Here is a 25,973-nt window from a genome sequence, read left to right on the forward strand (position 1 = left end):
ACGAGGTCGTGGTTTGGGTTTTGGTTGAGGGATTGATGAGATTCCTGTACATTGACAGCTTTCACTGATTTCTGAATTTGAATTTGCCTTCCTGTTATTTTGTTTTTCATCTCAGATCTCATAAAATCTAAAAAAAGAAACCAAGAAAATACACTTTTGATTAAACTGAGTGCTTTTACTCAGTGTAAACAATTAAAATGCCAAATAACTCAAACATGTCAAACATGATACTCTATTTTCAACATGTGGGTCTATCTTCCAAAAGAAGCATCACTACATATACACTGCATGTGTATCAGTACCATCAGAACTGTATGGGGAGTATTCACAGTCATGCAGACGCCCTTCGTGTTATTTAAGGTACAAGCTAACTAAAGCTTAAAATACATTTCTCCCTTAATCCAGAGTAATGTTCCGAATTTGCCGCCTTCATTCCAATCAGTTTTACATTTCCTGAAAGCAGCGCGGAGCCACATTGTCTTAATTAGGAACATAGGCCGGCTTTACAACAACGTGTGGGAGGACCAGGAGGTTGAAGTGCTCCGCGAATGCAATGTGCATCATCAGCTTAATACAATATGAAACTGAAAATTAAGTCTGCTGGACCTGAGGCACGCAGAACAACAGGATCCCTGAAGCAAAATGATGCAGGTTTCACTTGCGAGTGTGCGCTTGTGTTTGTTTAAGTGCATTTGCTGGAGCATAGAACCACAAAGAAAGCAATTACGGAAATATGTTTGTTACTGTATGGATGCTTCCTTTGCAGTAGGAAGCAGAAAAAAAAAAACCCTGCAAAGAAAATGTGACGTAGGCTGCAGCTCCTTTGTCCTGGTTTGTGCACCGCATTCGCCAAAGTGCATCAAAGTGTCAGCAATTCAAACATGAAAAATGGATGAAGACAATGGTGCATTTCTCACAATTTTTCTAATAAACTGTCAATCAAACTGCTCCGTGAATGACACTAATATCAAATGATGCAGCATTCCATATCAAAGATCTCATCGATGCGCGTTCCCCCTTTGGCTCAATCTGAGGCCTGTCCTCCCCTCTTATTATCACCATCATCATTCGGACATGAAAGGAGAGAAACAAGTGCTGCACCATTGCCAAGGAGAAACCTTGATCTCGGAGCATTTGCATTCGCCACCTACTCATACTGGATGTATGAGCGCGTTACCAAGGTGCTCTCTGATTGGATGCCACTGAAGAGCTGGCATTCTGCTAATGCTCAAAGCAAGCAGGCTCGCCCCCTCCCCCTCCACATGCTGTCACACTCAGCTGGTGGCACTAGGGGGCAGTCCACTCTGTTGGTTGTTATTGTTGAGGAGGCATCAACAGCAGGATTCTCATCAAGAGAAATAGGACACAGCGAGAGTTTAAAAATAAATATATAAATCATTTATTCATTCATGTTAATCTGCCGGGTTTCTGTGAGCTTAACGTCCTGCTATTTCACCATGAAAGACATTAAGCTGTGTACAGTAGTGCAGCTTTCGCTAATTAATTTGGAATGTACCATTAATTTGTTGAACAGTTAAGCACAGTTTCCTAGTAAATCATGGATTACACAGACAAGACACAGAATATGAAATTCGCCTCTGTTGGTGGGTGAATATTCCTCTCCAGAGGAGTGTAAAGTCTGGAGTTAAAGGCGTCTTAATGACACAATATGAGATGATTGATAGTAGTATGTCTGCCTGTAAAATGAAAAAAAAAACACAAAACAACAGTTAATATGCAGGCCAGTGTTCCTGAATGCTCTGTTTGTTACTGTCACTGTTATCACAATGCATTTCAGATTAATCCTCAATAACATTAAAAAAGGCCAAAATGCATTAGGAATAAAAACACTAAATATAATCTTTATTAAATAAAAAAAATGGGAGGAAATGTCACTGTTGGTTTACATTAAGTGTCAAAGAGAAGCAATTCATTTAAGTGCTAAATACATGAATACATGCACGCACACACACACACACACTCACTCACAGCCATTTTTCCATCATTTTTGGGGGCATTACATAGACTTACATTCATTTCCTGGAGACACTACTTGTCTAACCCTTAACCCAAGTCTTCAACCTAAAATTTAATGATTTACATTATGGAGTTTTGTCCCCTTAAGGAAGGCGGGTCCCTACAATGTGTACACAGATTTATGTCCGACACACACACACACACACACACACACACACACTTTGAAGGAGCCACGTACACTGTAGCAGTGTGTCTGTGGTACAGTATCTGCTGGAGCTCGAGGAGGCTGCTGATTAAAGGCCTGCAACAATGAAGCCCGGAAACCCCAACGGAACAATGTTCATCTAGAGATGAATTAATGTAAGAGCACTGGTGATTACCATGAGGGCAGTCAGCCATTTCACATTTCACATCACGAGGCAGCGGACCTCAAATTTTAACCATGACGAGATTTAAATGTCCTCTGCTCTGCGAGAATCTCACTTTCTTTTTTCTTTTTCTTTTCCCTGCTTTGCACTGATAACTGCTGCATGTTTAACTCAATTAGGTCATAGCACACAGACGTCTTTATAGATGAACAGTATTTCCCATATGTGGAAGCTGTGAGTGTTGAATGGGTCGAAATCAGTGTGTGTGCGTCAGTGGGATAACATGCAGAAAATAAAAAATAAAAACTGGTCCTTCACAATGCTTTTAAATGCCACCTCAGTATCTTGGCTCTCTGTGTTTCTTATGCACCTCGTCAACTGATACAGAAAAAAAAAAGATAATACACTTGACCCTGTATATTTCTGTAACATGACTGAAGCAAAATCCCAACATGTGCTCTCTATTTTTGATCAAAAATAGCCTTCCCACTGTCACATTTCATTCTGATTTCTCTGAGCATTTCTCAAACACACCTTGGATACATTGTGAACTGTTCCTGCAGTCACTCCCTGCCAATAAGCTGCACTTTTATCTCAATTATCAATAAAATCGTTTCAATTTAGGATTGTGTCATTTCTCTCTTCTAAATTCTTTTCTGCAACTTTGTGGAATTTCTGAACAGTTCTGAACGTGTGCTGAATGAAACGTCGGTCGGCTCGCTGCAGCTTAAGATGCTGAATTGTTTTGTGCTACCTTCTCAGCTGTTGTCATGGTAATGAAAAGATTATAATTGCATGTATTGCATTTTAGGTGACTGCTCCATGCTGATGTCAGTCAACCAATCTGTAATTGGCACTCAGTTCAGCAGGGGAGCATTTCTGTTTTTCTTATCTTTGTCCTAATTTAGAGGTATCGTTGTAAAGAAAAGTAAAAAACAGGTCAGAGGAGTTCAAACAATGCGAAGTGCTCTCTTTTAGGCGATTCACGATACGGGGTCAGGTCAGTCATGGCTGCTGCTTCTCACAATCGACATGAGGGTGGGATCACCATTCTGTGTCAGACAGAAAGCCCACTATTATAGAATCACCCCTCCAGAACCTTCTCAGTTCTTCTGGCTGTGCTGGAGACCGAAGGGTGGGGGTCTGTGCTCCCCTTCCTGAAGCAGAGCTCCACGCCGCTCTACGGAGAGAGGGACCTCGGTGAATAGGCTCCACTCAAGAGGAATAAAGGAACCTCTCCACTGGTTTGTTTTGGAAGCTGTCTTATTGATCTGTCTACCTATGAATGAATGCATTGGCCCAGTTTTCCCGCTCATGTGGACAATGGCACTCAAGGCCTGTATTAACTGGCTCTATGTTATTCCCAGAGAATGGCGTGCATTAAGAGGAGTTTGGGAGCGTTTGTCATTTCATCTCTTTATCTACTCCACTAACATTTCCCACAAGAATAGAGAAGCCAAACTAAGAAAAGCAAATCGATGGCCACTGACTACCTAAATCAATGCCAATTTGCACAAGGACGTATTTCATAAGTAGAGTGATGCTGAAGCACAATTACAGTATTATTGAGCACCATCATTCAAAGACTATAAGTCCAGTAAAAAAATAAATAAATAAATAAAATACGCCATTTCAAATCTTTCCTGAGACCTTGAGGACCCAAAAAGGAGCCACTGCGAGTGCAGAGAAAAGCTTTAAGTACAAAGCAATGGTAGCATTGCTTTGGGAAGAGGACATTATGTGCTTGTACAGTCCAAGTACAGAATAAAACACTGGCGCTTTCAGAAAGGGACATCTGTGTGCAACTATGTTGTAACTCAGCATCCGACAGCTGAATCTGAGGAGGGCATATCATCATCATGTCCTTCGACTACGTTCAAGTATGAATTCCACGATAAGGCCATACCACAACCCCCCCCAAAAAAACAAAAAACAGCTCTGCAGTAAAAGCCAAAAGGGTATAAAAAACAACACCACTTTATTCAAGTTATTTAACAGTTTTCCACACTCCGACGCAAATGCCAAAAAATGTGCTTTTTGTTCTCAACCCCATTTCAAGGACTTTTACTCGTCTTGGCATGATTTGGAGGGAAGGAGAGAATGAGAGTGAGGAAGCAGAGACAGACGGAGTCTGTCGACTTTTTCACAAACAGTCTTTGGTGAGGCATCATTTTTGAAGTTCTTCTCTTGTAAGGGAGCATATATCATCAAGCTTCAACAGGAATACTGACTGTCGTTTTGGTAATTTATTGCCCTACAAAACTCAAAGTGAATATGGAGCTATTAAATATCTAACCTCAGTTTCTCTCTTTAGTCATCTGCAGCATTTAATGAGTGTGACCAATAAATCCATCCGAGATTTCTGCTTCTCCGGGACTGCAAGCTGGCAAAAAAATAAAACAACAAAAAAAACATGCTTCTACATTGGATAGATCCTTGCTTTGAATTTACCAGTAGGTCACAAACGCATCCAAAGCTTCGCAAACGAATCCATCTCCCTGCTGCGCAACTGTTAAAGCCATGCATGAAGACAATGGTGCACAAGGATTAAAACAAAAAAAGGACATAGTAAAGAACATAATTTATTTAAGACAAAATCTAAAGCAGAAATAAATACATGAAAGAACAACAATGTGTGTAATTTACTTTGTGAACCCAACAATGAATAAGAAACCCTTCGAGTGGTCGCAAACAGAAGAAACAATGCCTCGTTAGGCCACTGAATTCTGAGTATCCCAGCTACTTCTTAACGGACCAGACATTACCAAAAAAAAAAAAAAAAAAGGTTAATCTGTAAATGATTTGTCAAACACGTTTTTAAAACCGACTTCAGCCATCATGCACTCCAATAATCCAATAACAAAATAAAGTGTTTGCTGTTAAAATTAGAAATGTTTACAGGCCTCGACATGTGTAATAAATACAAAAACAAAGATAATCAATAAAAATAGTCATTAGGACAAATTAGATTTTGTTTGAAAGAAAGGTAGATTTAAGAGATGGTAGTAGACGAAAAATGAGTAGAGGAAGTGCGGGGATGGGGGGGGGGGGGGTGTTAAATCAACTCACCGTACAAATCACTTTCATGAAAACAATCTAGAAATTAGGCAGGATTGATACATTCATTATGTGCATATGCCCCATCGTTTAAAACAGACGCAACCGAAAACTCTCAACATCAGGACCGTAAAAATGTGATATGGTGCTGCTCGACTCTGTAAAATGTTTTCTGTACAAAACTCACAGAGCTGGAATCCACAAATCACAGCGCTATGATATAATAAACGACAGAATGAGAAGCCACCAGATTGTGTGGTCCGGCGCCGCGTACCCGACATTCCTGAATAGGCTGGACAATCATATTGGGCCAGTGCTTCACGAGCACGATGATTGTTTGTGCGTACATTTACCCACCGAAGAATCACAGTATGCAGAGACACTGTGAGTACTGTTATGTGTACCAGAGCTTGTGATTCTCTTGATCGAGATGGATCGACAGAAAACGGAAGGCCGCAGAGTTGTAGTCCAGATGACGCTGGCAGACACCAAATCTACAGACACTGGGACAGGGGGACACACTCACTTGGCACCATTTAAAAAAAAAAACTTAACTTTTACAAATTCACCATTTGATCCGTAAGAAAAAGGAAAAAAAAAAAAAAAGATTGTTCTCAAATGAGTTTAAAAGCAAAGGATGGGAGAAAGACTTTAAAAAAAAGGAAAGCAGAACATAAAGGCGGTATCTTATCAACAGTAGTTGACATCATCTCCTCTTGATCACAATGCCCTTTCAGATTACAGCTGACCCAGAGCAGAGATCTTACACATGCAGACAGACACACAGACACAAGCACATACCTGGACTGAGCCCCAAGTGCTGCCCTCCCTTTAAATCATCGCTGCTGCTGCTCCGAAAAAAAGAGCTTCAGATTCTCTCCTAGCTTCTAAAATGGCTCAGATAAAACCAGGGAGGTCACAACGCACATGAAACATCACAAATCTGTCGGATCGCCTCCCGTTTGTCCTTGATGGCAACTTCAATTAGACACGTTTAAATACATCAGCTTCAAGTCAATGAGATGTCTCCACACCTCCTCTTCCTCCTCTGCAGGTACTACTTTTCTTCTTCTTCTTGTCCACTCTCTTCACCCTGGTTAGCTGCATGGCAGCTCTACCCAACCAGCCATTCTGCGAATATCCACAGGCTGCTCCTCCCTCCTCCTCCTCCTCCTCCTCCTGCAAACAGAGACGCATTGGTCCTTGCCGCAAAACTTTAAGACTCTGACACTTTTGTGGTCCGTGGCAATGGAATTCAGACACTTGAGTAATACAAGCTGTTTTGCTTGAGCACACATTTGAAAGTTTTGATCAAAAGACGAACACGGGGCACATGCATGGCAGTTATCAGCTCCCCCGAAACGCAGGAAAAGACGAGGAAAAACAATATGATGCTTATATATGAAGTCATACATAAGCCTCCATGAACATCTTCAGATTCAGTGATATTCTGTGACCTAAATGTCGCTTCTGTACAATCTCTCACTGTTAGAAATTAGCAGTATCATGAACTTTGATGCCTACTGGAATATAGATAGCTGCATGACTCTTTAAGACAAGGCCGGGCAAATAAGCACCAACCAAAAAAAATTAACAGCATGTATTTAGTGATGAAGAGTAACTCCAGATGTTTTTCCTGGATAAGTCTGTAAAATAATTCATGTTCAAAACTGGTTTATAGGAGCCAAGACAACAACCTGAAATCTGGACGTGCATGAAGCTGTAAGAGTCTGCATTTAGGGCTGAATCTGGAGATGTTGATGGATCGAAAACTGGTGGAACCGAACTGCCACACCACATTTCAACATACAGAATTAATTGAAATCGGCATCTGAGATACAGTATTTTACCTCAAGTCATTCAAATTTCATACAGAAAACAGGAACAATTTCTCTTTACGGTGGCGTGACACCTCTGACACGGATTAATATTATTCTCACTCATACTTTAGTCTGTCTGTTATTAAGGTTTATAAATCCTGCTCTCCAAATAAAAAGGTAGTGGTCGTTGTTGTAGTAAAAACAATGACGAGTTCACAGAGTCAACTGTGGTGGAAGCACTGGAAGTTGAACCAGGAGCTCGGATGATATGCTCAGTCACTGCGAGGTGGTCAGTGGAGGGAGGAGGGAAAGGAGGACTTGTGGAGCAGAGTCATAAATAGGCCTCTGTTGCCCCGGCTCAGTCCTTTCCGATCGGCCCGAACACGCAGGAGCACTGAGGGGGTCTGGCTGCCACTGCTGGGCTGGTGATGCTATGCCGCCATGAGATACTGATGGTAGAAGAGGCCAAAGAGGGAGGTGGAGAAGAGGCAGGCGGCAATCCACCAAGCAAAGAAGGAGAAGAGGCCCCGGAAAAGCAAGGGGCTGAAGACAGTCCGCAGGCCTCCCAGAGCCACTGACAGCTGGGCTACCGACGCCCGGGCTCCCGTTTCCACCACTGAAGCTGGTGTCGGGGCTGCCGTTGGTGCCGCCCCCATCACAGAGTTCATTTCATGGGTGCAAGGAAGGTCTTCTTCAGGATAGACCCACCAGGAGTGTCCACCTGCAATAAATGAGGCAAAGGGAGGAAAAAAAAGAAAAGCTTGAACTTGAAGGCAAAGAGATATTCCAAATTGGAAAATTAACAAGTGGTGCACGACTCACCTAAGGTTTTTAGCAGCAAAGTCGTATGCAGCAGCATCACCAGCGGCGCCACATACTGTAGTGCGATTACACACAAGTAGTAAAAAACACGTGCAACCTGGGTGAAATTGGAGGAGAGGAATTGCATCACTATGGGCTTGGGCACAAACTGTTTAACAACACATTTTGCAAGAACTCGAGGTTTAACACCAACCTCTACTTTTTGTTTCTCCCCTCAAACATCCCCTCATGATCTAGTAGGGCAGTATATCAGTTTTAATACTGTTATATCTTGTGAGACAAACAGCATTTTTAATGATGATGACGGTCACTGGACTCTTTCACTAAGCCTACAAATGACATTCATCTCACAACATACATGCCTGTATTTGCAGCACCATATATTCTACTATTTGGACTTGCATCCTGGAGAAGACTCTGAGTTGTAACACAGGAGAGGTCTGCACTGGACCAAACTATCAGCGCTTTATATCGGGGAGAGCTTTTAGAGGCGAGGACATGAGCTGATGTGTTTGGCCGCTACTGATGCCGGTCCTAAACACGCTGGCTGATAATGTATCCAATTTCCAAGTGCGCCACAGGTGGGCTGCATGCCTCCTGCATAATGCATGTCCTGTGCACAGATGACCGGGTTTTACGCTCTGTTCCTTAATTCACAAAGACCGGACCTGAAATGTGTCTATATTTGTTTTTAAAAAAGGGAAATTGGCTGAACTCCTGAATTTCTCCACCTCTGCAAATCCAGCAAGGTGGCTCCATCTAAGCGGTTACCTTTAAATCCCTTCAACAGCGTATGCGATGTGTAAAGTGAGATATAATGATATCATTTTATATTTCTGCAGACTTGCAGAAGGGTATAATAAGGATTATTTTATCTCTTATTTCATTCACCATCTTCTGCAGGTCAACAGTACTTATCCGTCCTGCTTCCTTCTTCATCTGGTCCACACCCTTCTGGGCCAGGTTGAGGTAGGCCTGCAAATGATGTCTCATCATAGCGAGCCGGAGTATACACATCAGTATGATGGTCCATAACCGCAAGGTATCATACGTCTGCTCCGTCATCCTGATATTGACAGAAAGACAGTGGAGGTGATGAAGGGATGACAGACTCAACACATCATGTAGCTGCAGCATCATTTGGAGGGTAGGCAGAGACAATGCACACAGAGACGAATGCACAAAAGAAAAGTCCACATTTCTGGTCGGAAGGAAAAACACACCTCCTGTTAAACATCGTGAAAGACCTGGATATCAACAGGTTTCTGGATATGTGCAAATATCGCAACATCAACCTTTTCAAAAAGGTGGTTGAACGAATGAAAGAGGGAGTCTGTTGCCGTGGAAATATTCATTTACATTATTTTTGTAATCAGCTAAGTTGGAATACTGTTCTTTCAGGAATAAGGGCAATAACCGGAATATCTTGCGCATGTAAACGTAGTCATCGAGACAGACAGCAAAGATAATAAGAGCAAAGGAGTCGTAAACAACTCAGAAGAAAATGTACAAGAGGGTGAAATTGAGAGATAAAAAGGTGCAAAGGGGGGGTACTGTAACATGAAATCAGACCTAATCATGTTTGACCTTGATAGTATCACAGGCACTGTCAGCATCAGAACAAAGTTTGACACATGACAGAATTCAAACTTGCAACAAATGAAAGCTGTTATCTTGGAGAGAGCTAACAAACGACAACAGTTAGAGATACAATAAAGAGCTTCCCCTGAGGTATGACTAAATTTGTTTACGGTCTAATTTTAACCCAAGTAGACAATGTGTGTACTGTCACTTCATCTATGAGCTGAATACATCCCTTATCTCACTGAACCGTTGTAAATTCCATTTTCATAATTGCTGTTACATTGTTTACATCCACTTTCCAGCACAAAAGCCACAATTACTTTTATTTTCACAGCTTTGCGGTGTTGTCCCGTCCCTCCTGTTTGAATGGCAGGTAATTAGCTTGCAAGATATCAAGGGAGTCCAACCTGTTTGCCTTCAGAGTACAGATCAATCAACAAACGGTGTGAGTATGTACACTTACAGCACACGCTTGTTTTCCAGATGTGTTCAGGCAACCTCACACATGAGCTTGAAAGCAGTTATTTAAGGTAAAATTTTGAATTTACATTCCAGCTTTTGGAACCGGATAATTACTCATACTTACAAAGGCACACTCTCCTTGTCCAGAGTGGGGTTCATTATGTAGTCCTTGGTAATGGGCTTCACCCACAGCAGGACCATGATAAGAGGGGACAGGAAGTTGATATGAAGCAGAGTCCTACAGGAAAAAAAAAAAGGGAGGTGAAGGAGAGGATGTCCACTTAAACCAATCGAGACATGCAACAACTTGTGCTCCTGGTGGCAAGAGTGTCAGAAGACCTCAGACCACTGAAGAAAATCCAAACAGCGATTGATAAATACAGGTTTGATTGCTCAGAATCATCGATACCTCCCGTGCATGTGAGAAAAAAGCAACACTGAAATCTTGCTTTTTAATCTCAAATTTGAAGCCGACGTAGAAATAAGGTCCATGCTATCAATGCAACTTTTCCTGAGAGGGGTGAGAAGATAACCAAGGCGCATATTTTGAAGGGCTTGGAGATAATCCCTGCTAGTGACAGGGTCTGAGGATGTAAGCTCATGACAGTTAAGAGGGGGAATGGAAGGGGAGGCCATTTTGGAGAGTCTGCTATGCCAAAGTGGATTATCTGGATGCGACGTGCTCCCTGCTCTGCACCCCCTATCATGGTCGTAGACATGCCACCCAGCGAGTTCTGAAATAGAAATCCGCCCCGACTGAGGAAGTCTTCATCTGACTCACAGGGTGCTTCCTCTCGTATCTGACACGCTGAATAATGGGCGACAAGTTCAACTGCACTATATTTGGCTTCTCAGTACTACTTGAGCACTGTGTTTGAGGCCCATCTGAGCACATCGTGTATTAATTAAGCCTTGAGCCACAGATACAGCAGACCGTCCTGGAGCTTTTTCCTTTATCAGAAACAATTCCTTCATTTATGTGGGACGACATGAAAGTTACTTGCTTTCACTGCAAATACCACTGTTGAGAAAATGAGCGAGGATAAACATTAGAGCCGACGCTCAAGGTTGAGTCTGGAGAAAGGGCGACTGAAGCGGCTCTAAAGCACACTGGCAACAGTAAAAAACAAAGCGGAGTTTTTCCCTGACCAGGAACTGATCTTAAAAGGTCTTGCTTCAACAAAGATTGTCATGACTTTTCACTTTTTTTGCATCCTCATTACAAGCAGTTTCTGGCATTTCTTTTGCTCCTGTCACATTTTTACTCACTGGGGGCTTGTTTTTCACTGCAATATAATAATGGAATAAGTCCTGCACCTCTATGGGAACAGCACAATCATGTTTAGACGTAGGGAGAGCTCAAAAATGTCTTTTGTGCAGTACAACACAGTTATAATGCCATAAGTCATAAAACGGGGGATCCACATAAAATCCTCTACAAAACCAGGCTCTTTCAAACTGAAGTTCAGTTGATTTTTCACTGTGGAATTGAATTTTTTGTCAAGCGAATCTGATTAGTTTTTGTATTTTCTGGCTTTTTTTTAAAGAAAACATGCTTTCAAACCCACCGCCGCGCTGTGGGGTGCAAGGGTTAAGGATAAGGAAGGCATCAAAAGTATTTAATGAAAAATACATGAGTGACCACAGAAGGGAAGACAATAACTGTAGTAGACTCACTGTGTAAATTTGGCTGTGGTCAGATTGAGTGCATCCAGGTGCATCTGGGCCAATCGTAGACCAGGGAAAGTTAGGAATGCTCCAATCAGGGAGCAGAGCAGGGCCAGGATCAGCTTGAAGGTGAGTTTAGATATGGGACCCCTGTGAACGAGAAAACACATAGTGAGATACTATTGTAGTTTCATGAGTCATAAAGAATTCATGAAGGCAGAGAAAACAAAAATGATACTGTGAGAATACTGATTTTGTACTTACTGGGACTCTAAGCCCTGGTGCTGCAGAAAGTGTAGAGCACTGTCAGAGAAGTTTGCAAAGCCTAGAGATGAAGAAATGTTTGACAGTGACTCACACACCGCTGGCAAAATTAATCAAATTTGGTTGTGACTAACGGGTTCATTCGGGAGAATGTGGAGCACTAACCTGTCTCCAGACCAAACTCCAGGTAGTTTTCGGTGACAATGAGAATGGCCATGGCTTTGACAAAAAAGAAGAAAGCAAAAGTAATGCAGAGTGAACGCTCGCCTCCTTCCTCCAGCTTGAAGTAGTGCGCCGTTAGAGAGAAAAGGGTCTTACTGTGGGAACGGAGTCAAGGGAAAACATCTCCAGAAGCACACTGGCATACAAAGTAAATACAATCCGCTTTGCAGATATATTTTCAGTACATTTCACATGTTCAAGAGAAACAGAAAGGAGTCTCTGCAATCAACCCTCCACCCATTACACCAGCCCTGGTACCCAGCAGGTGTGGGCAGAGAATGCGTGGGTCTTCGGCTCCAATGCCCGCCACTGAGGTTGTAATAGCATTTTATTCTGCCCCCGACCCCACTGATCAGAAGACGAAGGACAGACCGTGTTCTTCAAGCGAACTCTGGTCGCCACGGAGATGAAACTCCCAGTTTCTGCAGCATTTCAGGTGACAGCATGGCAATTTTTCACTCCCTTTTAGTCCATTTCAAGAATGGTATTCAATCCAATGGAGTCTTCTTTCTTGTCTTTTTTCCCCTCTATTCAGTGCTGTGGAGACAGCTGTATAAACACTCACCAGACAAGTCTGAGCCAGCATGAGGCTGAAAAGAGAAACAGTCGCGTCTGAGCCATCACATGGTGGGCTGCAATTAATACACTGTCGGGCTGGCCTGTCAACATTGGCCGAAGGTGAGGACATGCAGTCACATTTATGAGAAAAAAAAAAAAAAAAGGATGAAAAAGCGAGGAACCATAAGATGCAGATACCCGCAGAGCGAGCATGCTGCTCCCTCGTTATCAGTGGCCGTTAAGGCAGCAGAGCTGATCTCCTGGGCAAGAGTCTTAAACATATCATCAGAGCTGAAATAGGAAAACTGAAATCAAGTGTCCCATTAACACATATATTGAGCCAACCTCTTCCCTCATCTTCATCTTCATAGTCCCATTTCATCTGTTCCACAGTCTGTCCTTTTCCCCGAGCATATCGGTCTGTTGGGCTGTGAAAATTGGGCCTCCAATCTCCGACGTAGGCAGGAAATGACACACCATCTGACCGCGGTGAGCCGGGCCCGACCAGGAGCACTGGAAAGATTGATCCCTGTGGTTGGTGGCAAGGATAATGCATATTATTTAACCATCATTCAGCGGCGCAAAATAGCAGGTAGCTGTGGAGCATAAAGGCGCTGGAAGTCAAGCCAGTAGGAGCTTTGGCAGTCATTTTAGAGTCTCCACCACTGCCGCATCCACACAATCAAGCCGGAATGATTTGGTCTCTTAAAGACAAAGAGACATTAACCTATGACGGCTGTGAAGAATGTAAAGTGAAAATAATGGAAATGTGCAGAGGAGAGTCCACAGATGTTGCCAACCCACCAACGGACATAATGCAACAGCATAAATGTGTTTAAATTTAAAGAACAGTTCACTCCGAAACGCTGACGAGCAGTCTGATTAGAAAAAAAGCGAAACATGATGTAAGAAGTCACCGATGTAAGGATACATGACAAAAGCGAGCACTAGCAGGCACCAGACCACGCTGATGTTCATCTCTCCTGAGGCCTGAGCCACGCTGTAGTAGAGCTCTGTTATCAGATAGACCACAGTAGCAGCTACGGTGAAATCCACCAGCCACTGGAACTCCGGGAAGTAGTGCAATGCTGGGGGCATAAAGAGCATCAATGAATCCAAAAATACACAGCGCAGCATATACAAACATGAAGTGTGCGACTGAACAGTCACTATTCAGCTTTCGACATTTGTCCTACCTAACGTGTCGACTTCTGTGATGCATTTCGTCTCCAGCTGTAAGTCTATGTCCTTGGGAACTGTTAGCGGCTTATTGTCTATGTGACCGTTGTACTTCCTGGGGCAAAGAGGATGGCAGCAAAACAAGACATTTAGCCAGAGACAAGCAAATCAAAAAGCAAGTAATCAGAGTTTTATTTTTTTTAAATGCTGTGATACAAACTCTAAAATACATAATTATACAGAAAAGAAATGGTTACAGTTGTCCTAGCAGACCTTTTCTTTTGTGTTTTTATCTCATCTTGCCTTTTATACAATTGAAAAGAAATAGCAAGTCCACTCATTTCTGCAGTTTTTTTACTGTATATCTGTGGAAAATATTAGTAAATATTTCCTATCTCCGAAATAGTCATTGTGATAGTGAATCACAGGCAAAAACCCTTCTTTTTGTGGTGTTCAATGCAGCTCTGGCATCCAAATGCAATGGCTGGCAGAGGTCTAGTTACTTTTTTTTTTTTTCTTACATCAAACACTACAGGACTCTCCCATGACCACGAGGGACAATGCATAAGCAGCTCTAAATCGCCAACAGCAGGCTAATGGAGAGCCGTTCTTTGGGCTTGAACAACTGTCTGGTGGGCCTCCTCAGTTCTGGGCTTTGTTTGTTCAGCCCTGTGTGTGCACTGTATTCACAGGACAATACCACTGTAAGACTCAAGGGCCAAACATGCCCTGGACAGATTTCATCTCTGAGGCACCTGACAGGAAAAAAAAGGGGGCTCAGCTTCGCCCCTGACTGAGAGAGTCAGACTGTTAACAAAGGGAACGGAGCTGCATGGCACGAGCTGGCAAAAGGACAGTGGGTCCATCTTTTTTCTTCAAGGGATTACTGAACATGTGGTGCTAGAGAGCCTTGACCTGCCTCATACAGGGTCAGAGAAAGGACCGCGCTGCAAAAAAAGTTAGGAGCTGGACACCATGAGGAAGAGTAAGGATTAACTTTCGGTTGCGGCTTCAATTTAGATCCACATTTAAAAGGAGAGCACAAAGGAAACGGCGCTAAATTCACATGTTCAACATATGGCGCAAGTTCCACCTGCAGCCCTAAAAATTGAATAGCACTTTTATTTTAATTGCAAAGTAGCCTTGAAGAAAAACCATCTTCCAGAATCAAAGCTTGACATCTGACCACTTTGAAGACATAATGCTGTTTGGGAAACTTTGATTTCAGAGGAGATGCAATCCTTTTAAACTGTCATCCCCTAAAATAGCCTAAATAGTAATGGCTCCAAAAACAGGACCAACTTTCCTCACATCTGCGAGACAGGGCCACTTCTAAGCCGAGTTGCTCTGAGCCTCGATGAAGAGCCATAAAGGAGCAAAACAACAAAAACAGACTTCTGTCTCTTTACTTCAAACAGGCCTTAAATGAGCCACATAAACACATCAGCTTCATCTGTTTGCTGACATGCTTGTGGTCTCCATCCATCTCAAATGTCTGCTTCTCATCTTTTCTTTCCTCTCTGATGAAAGGAGTGCCTTTCGTACCTCCTCTGTGCCACTGCATTTCTCCGACCCCCCCTCCCCAAACAAAAGCCCTTCTTCATTCCAGCCCGCACCCACCACCCACCACCCCCCACCTACCTGTCTTTCCTCTTCTGTCCTTTTTGTTTCCCGGCTAAGCTCCTCAACTCATCTTCCGTAGGGTGCTGATACCACCGCAGACTGCGAACAAAGAAAAGGACAGAGACGTGGAATCAGGCTCAGAAATGGACAGGAGGAAAGAGTAAGAAAGGGGACGCGACTAAGCAGATATTTAGAGCACAAACCTATTTGTCGTCCTTGTATATTATTAAAATTTACAGTATAAAATAATTGACCGTGTTGATTCTGAAGTATGGAAAGATGAGGTTAAGTGATTTGGGAGACATATTGGACAATAACTTGTCTGCTCACTTCAATTTACTGTAAGAATAAGAGGGGCTTCCTTATTATCAAAATCTTAAAATGCCTAAACATCACTCCTTAACGCAACAATTGCTTAAAATCCTCTGATTAACTCACAAACAACATACGCATTAACAAAACAAACATTTCCCAGACCTTTACTTTATATCAGTAACTTTACAAATACAAAAAACACACGTGAGAGGCTTTACAACAGCAAGGTTATCTGTCCTGAAGGACAGCAGCTTATTTGAGAGCGTCCTTTAGAAGACAAACATTTTCAGGCACCCTCCTTAACTTTGTTTAGAAACCCTCTTGTCGGAGCATCCCGAGCAGCGCTCTGTGTGCTAGAGCCGGGCAGAAGGAGAACATCTTGTTTTTTTTCCCCATGCACGTTTATTTATGATGGAAAATGAATTACAAAATATTCTGGAGGGACACTCTAGGCCGCTTGCTTGGGGTAAAAGTTTTCAAAAAATGTTTCAGCAGTGCTCTGGAAAGGAAAGTGAATTAATTATTAAGTGTGTTCCAAGAAGCTGTTGAAAAACATATGTGGCTCTAATTAGAGGAAATGAGGCGGGCACTTTATTTTCATGCACCGTCCTCTCGGGTCACCCCGATATTTTGACGGCCTTTGGTCTTTGCAGTGTGATTTCATGATCCTTTTTTTTTCTTCTTCTTCTGTCCGAAGGCTTTTGAACACTCTGTGAGTAAACATTTTGATCCCAATTGTTCTGGACTCTTTTTAAAATGAACTTCTCAGAAGGCAAGTTCAGCTGTAGCGGTGGAAACGTGGTGTACGGGATATTACATTACCTGCCACTGCAGAGTAGCCATCTTGCGAAGGAATAATGAGGTATGATTTTCTGAATTACACTGGCCATTACCATGGTAACCACCAGCTGCACACCGATCACACCCTGTGGAAATAGGATGGGGGTTTAAAATCACATTTAAATAGTAATTAGACATGCCACACAGCAATTGCACATAAGAAGTATAGGTTTATAAACTGTAGACTGATAAAGGCTGAAGCATATCTTCTAATTGCACCTCAAAAAGTGTTTAAAGTGGAATCTGAAGTCCAACATTCTCTTCAAATGTCTTGACATCACACCTTAAATGCAAGTGCTCATGTGACCAATACAATTCTTTAAACATGCCTCTCAACACACCAACGGACTAACTTGTTGATACACACAATGATATGTTTTCAGCAGGCACCACATGCAGCGTGTTGTCCCAACAAACTTCAAGGCTGCAGTGCAGAGAGGCTTGTGTTTAGTCGTTACGACAGACTTTGACGGTTTACTTCCTAACAATATAAACCAACTGTGCATATGTACTGTCTGTGATATAATAATGCAAACTCTTTAACACTGCCTGTCGTGTTTCCGAGGACTTAGCTCTTAACTGACAGAGGTGAGCTAATAGACCTGGTGCTGTTTTATCAATGATGCTGCTGGCAGAATTGCAATACTTTTGGTGACCATGACCCCTGACCTTTCCTATAGCTCCACCATCAGGAGCTCCTTGTGGACAGAATCTAGCTGTACATTCCCATGAAATGTGTTTTAGAACATTTATGGTCCCAAGAGGATAAACGCTTTTGATTTGCAAGACTGCTGCAGGGCTCGAGACCAATGGTGTCCTATCATCCCGGGGACATCAGAAAAGGTGTTTGGGGTTGAACTGCAGTTTACTGTGACAACACAATTAGTTTACAGTAAATAAATGTATTGAAGTACTTCAGCTGAGTGCAGCTTGGAGGTAAAAGTACTTGTCAATGTTACAAACACTTTCCATCATTTTACCAAATGTCTGTGAGAGATGAAAGTAACCAGACATAAAAAGTGTATGTAGCTGTTATTGATTACAATTACAACTAACACCTATAGATGATAATAACAAAGTAAAAGGCCACATATTGGTTTTGGGAGGGTTTCCATTCACTTTGGGAAGATTAGGCTCTGGGATGGAGGTGAACTAAAGTTAGTCTGGAGCTCTGCTGCATGGCTCTTTCCTCTAGGTGAGGTGTTAATGTTAATTATAATGCTGCCAAAAAAGCATAAGCTAGATGGTTTCAACCATTCTAGCCACCATCAGCCGCCACAGAAAAGTGTGTTTTCTTGGTAAATACTGTAGAAGGGAAAGCTGTTGAAGGATTAGGCTCCACAACTTTGATTAAGATCCAGAGCTCAAACACAGAATGACCTTCATTTCACCACACTGTAGAGCCCAGGAGTTAATCACTTCAGTGTTACACAGTCAAACCAAACACATGCAATAGACCATGTTAGACTCCTCAAAGCAATTCCTCGTCTTTTCTTATTTCATTGTGTGTATAATTTCAAAGTTTTCATTTAAAGGCCTGCAGAGGTGTAGCACCAAAAAGTGAGGCTGTGGCAAATCTTTCAGGCTACCAACATACTTCTACTTCCACCCTGATATCCGCTCCGAAGTACTTTAAAGTCATACACACCTTGATTTAAGTGACTATAATGTCTCTCAATCACATGACTATCTCACATCACTGACAACTCTCATGTAGCACCATAGTAAACAGCATGGCATGTTTGAGTGCCTGGGATTTCCCACTACTCTGCAGAACGTAAGATGCCCCTTGCAGGATTGGTGAAACTTCAAGTCTATACATTTGCGGCTTAGGGATAGATGTGATGACCCAATGTTGGCTGACATGATGATTCACATCTTGAGTTTAATGAAGTTTGGCAAACAGAAGAGGCTGCTACATACTGCTTCTACTAAAGTAGTTTAATAGCTTTGGTTGTAAAGCATTCCACAGGTAAACAGCTTCATTGGTAACAGGTGGTATCACCTGTGGTATGAAAGGGGCATCCTCCAAAGGCTCGGTTGACTTTGTGAACACATGATTGTATAAAGGATATTACTACGTGGGCTCAGGAACACTTCGTAAAACCGTTGTTGGTAAACATAATTCATTTGCAAATGATTGCATTCTGTTTTTATTGATGTTTAAACAGCGTCCCAATGTTTTTGGAATCAAGTTTGTATAAGAAGTCAAGAGTAGGACTGTTTCAAGGCAATGCTGGATTCAATGTATTTAGATTGGCCAAAAAATGACATTAACATCTGGTTATTTCATCTATGAACAGTTCATAAATTCCTTTTTCCAGAAAATGCGCAGTGTCATGAGAGGTATGGCTGATGCAATTTGAAATTACCTGGAGAGCGACATGAGATACATATCATAAATGACCACTTTTACTTTGATAAAATAAAATGTAATGATAACTTATTTTTAAACACACGAGCTTTTCCAATTAATTATACATTAAATTAATTTGAAGGGATTTAAATATTAACTAACCATACTGTAATCTGAGTACATTTCGTGGTGTAAATACCATGTTCATTAAATTCCATAATGTTAGCCGCTATGTGCCCAGGAGAATGAACAGCCAGCACTCCTGTGGTAGGCACCAAAAGATTTAGCAACATAAGGAGCTCAATATCAACCCAGCACAGTTAGATCAATATTCACTTAGGCTTAAGAGGCCAAAATCATTCCCATCATGCTGCGCTTTTATCCACTCACTGTAGGCTAAGGTCTGCAGGTTGGCCTATCTCTTTGGCAATCAGCAGGAATCATTGATATCTGTGCCGACACACATTTGAGCAAAGAGAACCAATTAGATAACTAATCCCCTATAAAATATTCTCTCCTTTCCAACAACAGTCTCATATCCGTGCTAGCACCTGGGCAGTGAATCTACACTTGCGAACTCATTACCTGAGTATACAGCAATAAATCCTGTTGCCTTCTTCATTTTCCCAACATGTTTACACATCAATAACATGAGGCTAAAAAAAACTCCCTGCCCTCACTCAACTCCACTCAATAGAGCCTGAATTCACCCTAAAAGGGCAATTTAGAATGCTAATTTCACTTTGCTTAATGTGTGTCTTGGTGGCAATTTTGAGAAGCACTGGTCCATTAAAAATTATGTTTTTCACAGAATGGAAAATTAATACAGGACTCAATCTTTTCAAAAAGTAAAATACTGACTCTGCTGACATGCAGATCCTCAAAATGTGTCATCTGGGTCGGTGCATTATCTAGCGGGTGCTTGGCCTATCCTGGCCAGCATGATGCACACCTTATGCCTTTCAGTTATTGGAAATGTTTAGTGTCTGTGCACCACATTCTCTCCTTCCAGCAACAAATACTAATTAAAACGAGGCCCCAGCTCATCATTTTCTGGTTTTTGTGAATCTTTGACTTTAATTGATTTTTGCACCAAGTCCCCTTTTTTTGTTAGTCCAGCCCTCAGCACCTTTACTTCAGCCTTCAGCTCATTTCTATATTAGCGTCATTCAAAAATATGTAGTTTCAATTTCTGCAATGACAAGATGACAAGAAACTGTGTTCTGGGCTGCACTGTGGATCGTTTGACATGTTCATCTAAGCTCACACATATCCTACTCCCAATATAAGGCCGGACAACAAGCACACGTTCATCATAATGAACAACCCTGCACATAATACTAATAAATGCATTTCTGAGTTAAGGGTAAACCTGTGTCAGGCTGCAGTAGGTGTAGAAGGGGGCAGTGAATGATGCCTAAGTGTGAAAGATGGTGATGCTGAGGCCAGACCTGCACACCAGACCTATATTTTGAATTGGTCATGGGGATCCCCAGCGTCACCCAGCATGGGGTAAGCTCCAAAAGCTAAAGTCAATACCTCTTCTGGAGCCACAGAGGGGACAGTGGGTGACACTAATTTGGCAATCACATTCACTTCAAGATGTGACGCGTGACCAACCACAACCTCTCTGACTCAAGACATTTCTCCATGAGAGTGTTGGTCAGGCTATATAGGTCAAAGGCACACAACCTTCGCTTGGTAGATGCTGACCATTCTCTGTGGGGGCCCTGCAAGGATCCCAGGCCTGGGGGAAATTGAGCCAGCATGGACTCTCTTATCTTGGCCGGTCCGCTTGACCCCCTCCACACAACAACCAAATGAAATCTGTAGGGGGTGGGGAGTGGGAACTGCAGTGATAACCACCATCCATAAGAGCTCAAACACCTCACTGCTATTTTGCCCATGAAACTAACTTTATTGACCGGTGCTTCCCCAGTTTCACTCATCTTGACTACGCTTGGTGTATTCAATCCTTCTCTGTTCAACTACTACAAGGCTACACTTTCAAAGAAGAAATATTGCAGCTATATATGGGCCAAACTGTATATCAAAATGGACCTAATATTGCAGTAAAAGATTAAAGATTGATATTTCATTTTTCCTCTCCCCTTGTACTAATGTACCCTATTAGTACTACAATAAAGTGGAAATGTTCATGCCTTATCTGTTTGTTCTACCTGCTTGAAAAATGGACGACTACACCTGCCTGTTAATCATTTCCACATTCCAAATGCTAATTTGTAAGTTTTGCCACTTTTGTGCTCTCCTAGCTGCTGTCACAGACAACAGCATTCAACAGATTACAACACTCTGGTTGTGTTAACTGAAGAATAATACAAATCACCACACCTAAATATTCCTGAAAACAAATTGTAAATACAACAAATACAACAAAGAACAAAGAAGAACAAAGAAGAAACTCATTGATTGTCTTTGAGAGCAAGTCAATTTATTAGATTTCATATTCTCAATTTGACTTGTGTCAGTTGTGTTGAGATTAGAGATACCAACTGTGTTTCATAGGGAAACTTCAAGATTACTGTTTGCAATAACAAAAGAACACTATGATGAATGCCCATTCTTTGTACATATACAAATGTATTGAAAAACATGCAGACAGTGCATCAGTTGCAGTTAATCTATCAATTTCCTTCAGTGAGCTGACAATGCAAACATTTCCCTGCCAGGTTTAATAAAAACCTTGACACAAAATTAGATTTGATTATCACAGTGTTCAACAAACGCTTGTGAAAGTTGCAAAGAAGTTACACCAAATCAGCAAATACACTAAATGTAATTACAGTTCCTCTGAGGGCATCCTAATGTCAACCTGAGCAGGTCAAGTGGGTAAACACACCTTGACTTCTCCCAAAGGTATCCTGCTACATGTATGCAAGCTGAAAGGCATGCTAACTGTATGGTGGTATCGTTCATGCTAGTATTTCCAATTTATCCTCAACTTCTACCCTACAACAATAGCTGATGTCAGTACTCCAAAACATCGTCTGTGATGAAACACAAACTAAAACTGTAACCATCATATACCCCTAACGTCGCAAGACTGTAGACGTCCACTTTTAGCTAACGCTAGCTAAATAGCAACACTGACCAGCCGGCTACAAGCACCTGCTGTGGCTAGCAAGCTAAGCTAACGTTACACTGCAACCACAGCAACACATAAATGGGTTAGTAACGTCGCAGTCGACATCCACATGAAAACTGATGTTAGTAACTACTGCTCTATAAATGAAGTGCGACAATAAAAAGAAACCGCTACGTTCAGGTGCTCGCTGTCACACTCACCATGTTGATGCAGTGCAGCTGAAACGGACTCTTCCCCGACAACACTGAGCACCCCGAGTCGGAAATCAAGCGGCGAGGAGCACATAAGCCCTTCTTTCGATGGTTGTGCACAAAATGAAGGGGTTTCTCATTCAAATTGTCATCGTATCCTTGCAGAGTTGGGTTATAGCGTCAAAATTCAATGGATCCAACCTCCGCTCCCAAGTATTTTCAACTGCAGTAGAGGTCACTTGAAAATTTTGGGTAAGGAGGTGTCTTCAGATATGCCTGTAGATATAGAATCAAATACGAGGATTTTGTTATTCTCATTCTCACGAATTGAAATAAAAATATGTTTATAATACATATCAAATATACATGTATGCCAGGTTATTTTTATTTTGACTGTAATATTTAACAGACTTTATAATTTTGTGTAGGATTTATCAAGATCACTATAAGTATCCATTAGGACCGCCGCAACCGGAAGAGCGCAAAGACTCACCACCACACATGACAGGTCGGTACCTCCATCAGATGTCTGGCAGTGGGCAGTGGGAGCACAACGAGTAGAGGCAAATAACACCTTCTCATAGTTTCTAATTTTGTTGATTTCAGAATATGATTGTTGACAGCACACATTGTACATGGCTGCATCGGTTGGTAAACGAAGCACTGTAGGCGTCTGTACCCGCAATTAAGCTGGCTGTAATGGGATCCTCGACCCTCATAATCTTTGCCCCTGTAACAGTATTAACTAAGTCATTAACTGTAAGGCAAGTCAGAACAGCCGGCGACAATAAAAAAAACAGCCATGTAGTCCGAACTAACTAACTGAAACCTTTTAGAGAGTCTTAAACGCGTCCTCTGTAACTTTAGGACCGTGGTAACAGAACAGGATTAATTGTATTCTAACTCCATGTCAATAATGCACATGGGTTACACAGTTTGATGAGCAAAGACTGTTTTAAGCTCGTGATTGTGTAATGATGAAGTGCCAGAAGTGTTCATATAATAACAGTGGTTTGTCTTTCCTTTCCTTTCAGTGAGCGGATGGTGAAAAAAGGCCTCTCCCCACGAACCAAATGTAACTGTGGTAGGTCCTGGTAGTTTATTGAGTGTTACTGCTTGATCACAGTATTCCACCACTATCTGTGAAACTATTTTACTTTGCACTCCTACATGTGCATCTGAAAGTTAGAGTTACTATTGTTTTGTAGAACACAGTCTATGGCATTTACATGCAAAATAGAGGATAAGACATGAGGTTCTGACAGTGATTTAAGTACAGTTAAACATAAAGATCTACATTACTTACAGCATTAGAACAAATAAACAATGAATTACGAGTTCAATTCTATAATAAAACAATGCTCAAAATGGGACATATTGCAGAAATAATACTTTAGATACTTATTTACATTGAATGCTATTGCTCATACTTTCACATGTTTACATAAACTTTTTGAATGCAGGTCTAAGGTCTTTTTTATATATATATATATATCATTTCAAATGAGATGGGGTTTGTTTCATAATACACTGAGGTGGTAAATAAGTGGAGATCCCAATAAAACAACCCTGAGTGAGGAATTATATGTAGAGTTAACCAACAAGTTACTGTCAGTGGCATTACTTTAAATAACTCTCCCCACAAATGCAGTAAAAGAAGACTTTTCTCGTCATAGCATTGGATGAAAGCTCCTCTTCTCGTACTGTAGTTAGGAGAAAATGAGACACATCAAGTGGCAATAACTAATTACATTAATTAAAAAAATTCTAAGAAAAGCATGCAGTGTGGTTCAGGCACATTTACAGACTACACATGTTTATGCATTTGTCTTTGCAGCTATAGACATGGAGCGGCCTGCATATCAACATGTGGCTATAAGAGGGCTCGGCTGTATTTGCACATGCGCATACGCTGGCTAAGCCCTCCTCTCTTATTGCAGGGATGCCTACCCCACCCCCTCGATGCATCGTACCAGCCCCTCATGGCATGTAGACACGCGCGCACACACACACACTGCAGCCCCGTGCTGCCACGCTGTCTCAATCTACTCTCTTGCACATTTCCCCTGTTAATTAGCATTCTGCCCCGAGGCCTCGGAGATATCTCAAAGATAGCTGTTTAATAATGATGATGTCAGCAATGAATGCAATTAAAGTTAAAGCGATGCAGTAATTCACATGAGAAAATAAAAATTACATCAGGACACATGAAATGTTTCCGATTTTGAAAACAGGAGGATGTTTCACAAAAGTGGCTCTAGAGAGACACAGACAATGTTTTATTTCAATATCTGGGTTATTCCATACATTTCACACTGATTTCCTTTTCATTTATAATTGAAGGGAGTCTCGTACTGTACATTCTCCTCGTTGTATTCCATATCACACTCAGCACTATTACTGCTGCTGTTTGAACTCTATTCTCTCTGGAGCTTGTGTGTTTTTTTTCTTTTTCACATTCAGTGTTGTCTGTTCTTTTTAGTCAGGCTTGTTATTTTTAGATGAAACATAATAGCCAGGATCTTCAGTGTACTGTGAGAGTTTCACACCCCTTCCTAGTGTTTAATCCATATGACATCTCCTCCGTGCCTACTGGTTCCTTTGAGTTTCAACTCACAAGCCTTACAATATAAATAAAGATGATGAGAATATTACAGTAAAAAATCTCAGCCTAGTCAATCAAATAGTCTCATTGTTCAATGTCACGATTCATTTTTAATGGCAGTTCTTTTTGTGTGTGAGTGCTGGTGAGCATTATACATCGTTTCCTTCTTTTATTAATCAAACAACAGTTTGAAATGTGTGTCACTGATCTCAGCAGTATACCTCGAAGCAGAGGAGGAAAATAGAACAAAAATCCGTGTCAACTCCTCACCAGTGAGACTGAAATTGGTTCAGAATGTAATTCTCTTTGGTGCAGCGCCTCCTTCTCCATTCTCTGTAATCTACAAGAATGCAAATTACAATGCAAATGCAAATACTGCTGAATAATTTATGTGTAGCGTAGAGTTCCTTTACAGAAACCAGGAGCTTTTTGCTTAAATAGAGTAATGTGGCATTCGGAGCATACATACGGTTAGCCACAGAAATATACCATAGAAATTCACTGTGTGAAATTCAGTTCGACGATTTAGTGAAGGTTCTGCAGGTATCAGGATTAAACATCTAAGATGCACAATCTCTGTTTCGGAATTATATTATCTCGAATGCAGTACTCTAGTGTGTTCACTATATAATAATGCTGGACAAAATCAAGCTCTGCACACAAACAACATGTCTTTGTCTTACATGTTGAATGTTAATTCTAATCTTACATCCTTGATTCCTCTTTGGTGTTGATGTGTAATTTGGCCTGTTCAGGCCTGATGAAACAGCAATACCAAGCTAAATTTTGCTTGAAGTTCCTGTGGGTTATAGCCAACAGCAGTTCAATTATTTCCTTTCCAGCATTCATTTATTCTCATGTTCACTGCAGCTGATGGTTAAATACCTTTAACGTACTGTATGTAAATGTCAATCCAAAGCACTGTTGACATTAGATCCATTTCTCAGATACTGCTG

At 41.6% G+C, this 25,973-nt stretch overlaps 1 protein-coding gene across 1 annotated transcript; it reads right to left on the bottom strand.

The window, feature by feature from the left end:
- Positions 1 to 4,353: 4,353 nt before the first annotated feature.
- On the bottom strand, positions 4,354 to 22,621 carry tmem161b (transmembrane protein 161B). Its single transcript, XM_041936910.1, has 12 exons — positions 22,422 to 22,621; positions 16,742 to 16,845; positions 15,623 to 15,703; positions 13,999 to 14,096; positions 13,734 to 13,890; positions 12,188 to 12,339; positions 12,023 to 12,083; positions 11,768 to 11,908; positions 10,215 to 10,328; positions 8,936 to 9,110; positions 8,045 to 8,141; positions 4,354 to 7,943 (listed from the first exon to the last, which is right to left on the bottom strand). Exons 1-12 carry the CDS (start codon positions 22,422 to 22,424, stop codon positions 7,654 to 7,656), a joined length of 1,473 nt encoding a protein of 490 aa, XP_041792844.1. The 5' UTR covers positions 22,425 to 22,621; the 3' UTR covers positions 4,354 to 7,653.
- Positions 22,622 to 25,973: the final 3,352 nt, after the last annotated feature.

Source organism: Chelmon rostratus, chromosome 5 (assembly GCF_017976325.1).
Source record: "Chelmon rostratus isolate fCheRos1 chromosome 5, fCheRos1.pri, whole genome shotgun sequence".
Classification (NCBI taxonomy): domain Eukaryota; kingdom Metazoa; phylum Chordata; class Actinopteri; order Chaetodontiformes; family Chaetodontidae; genus Chelmon; species Chelmon rostratus.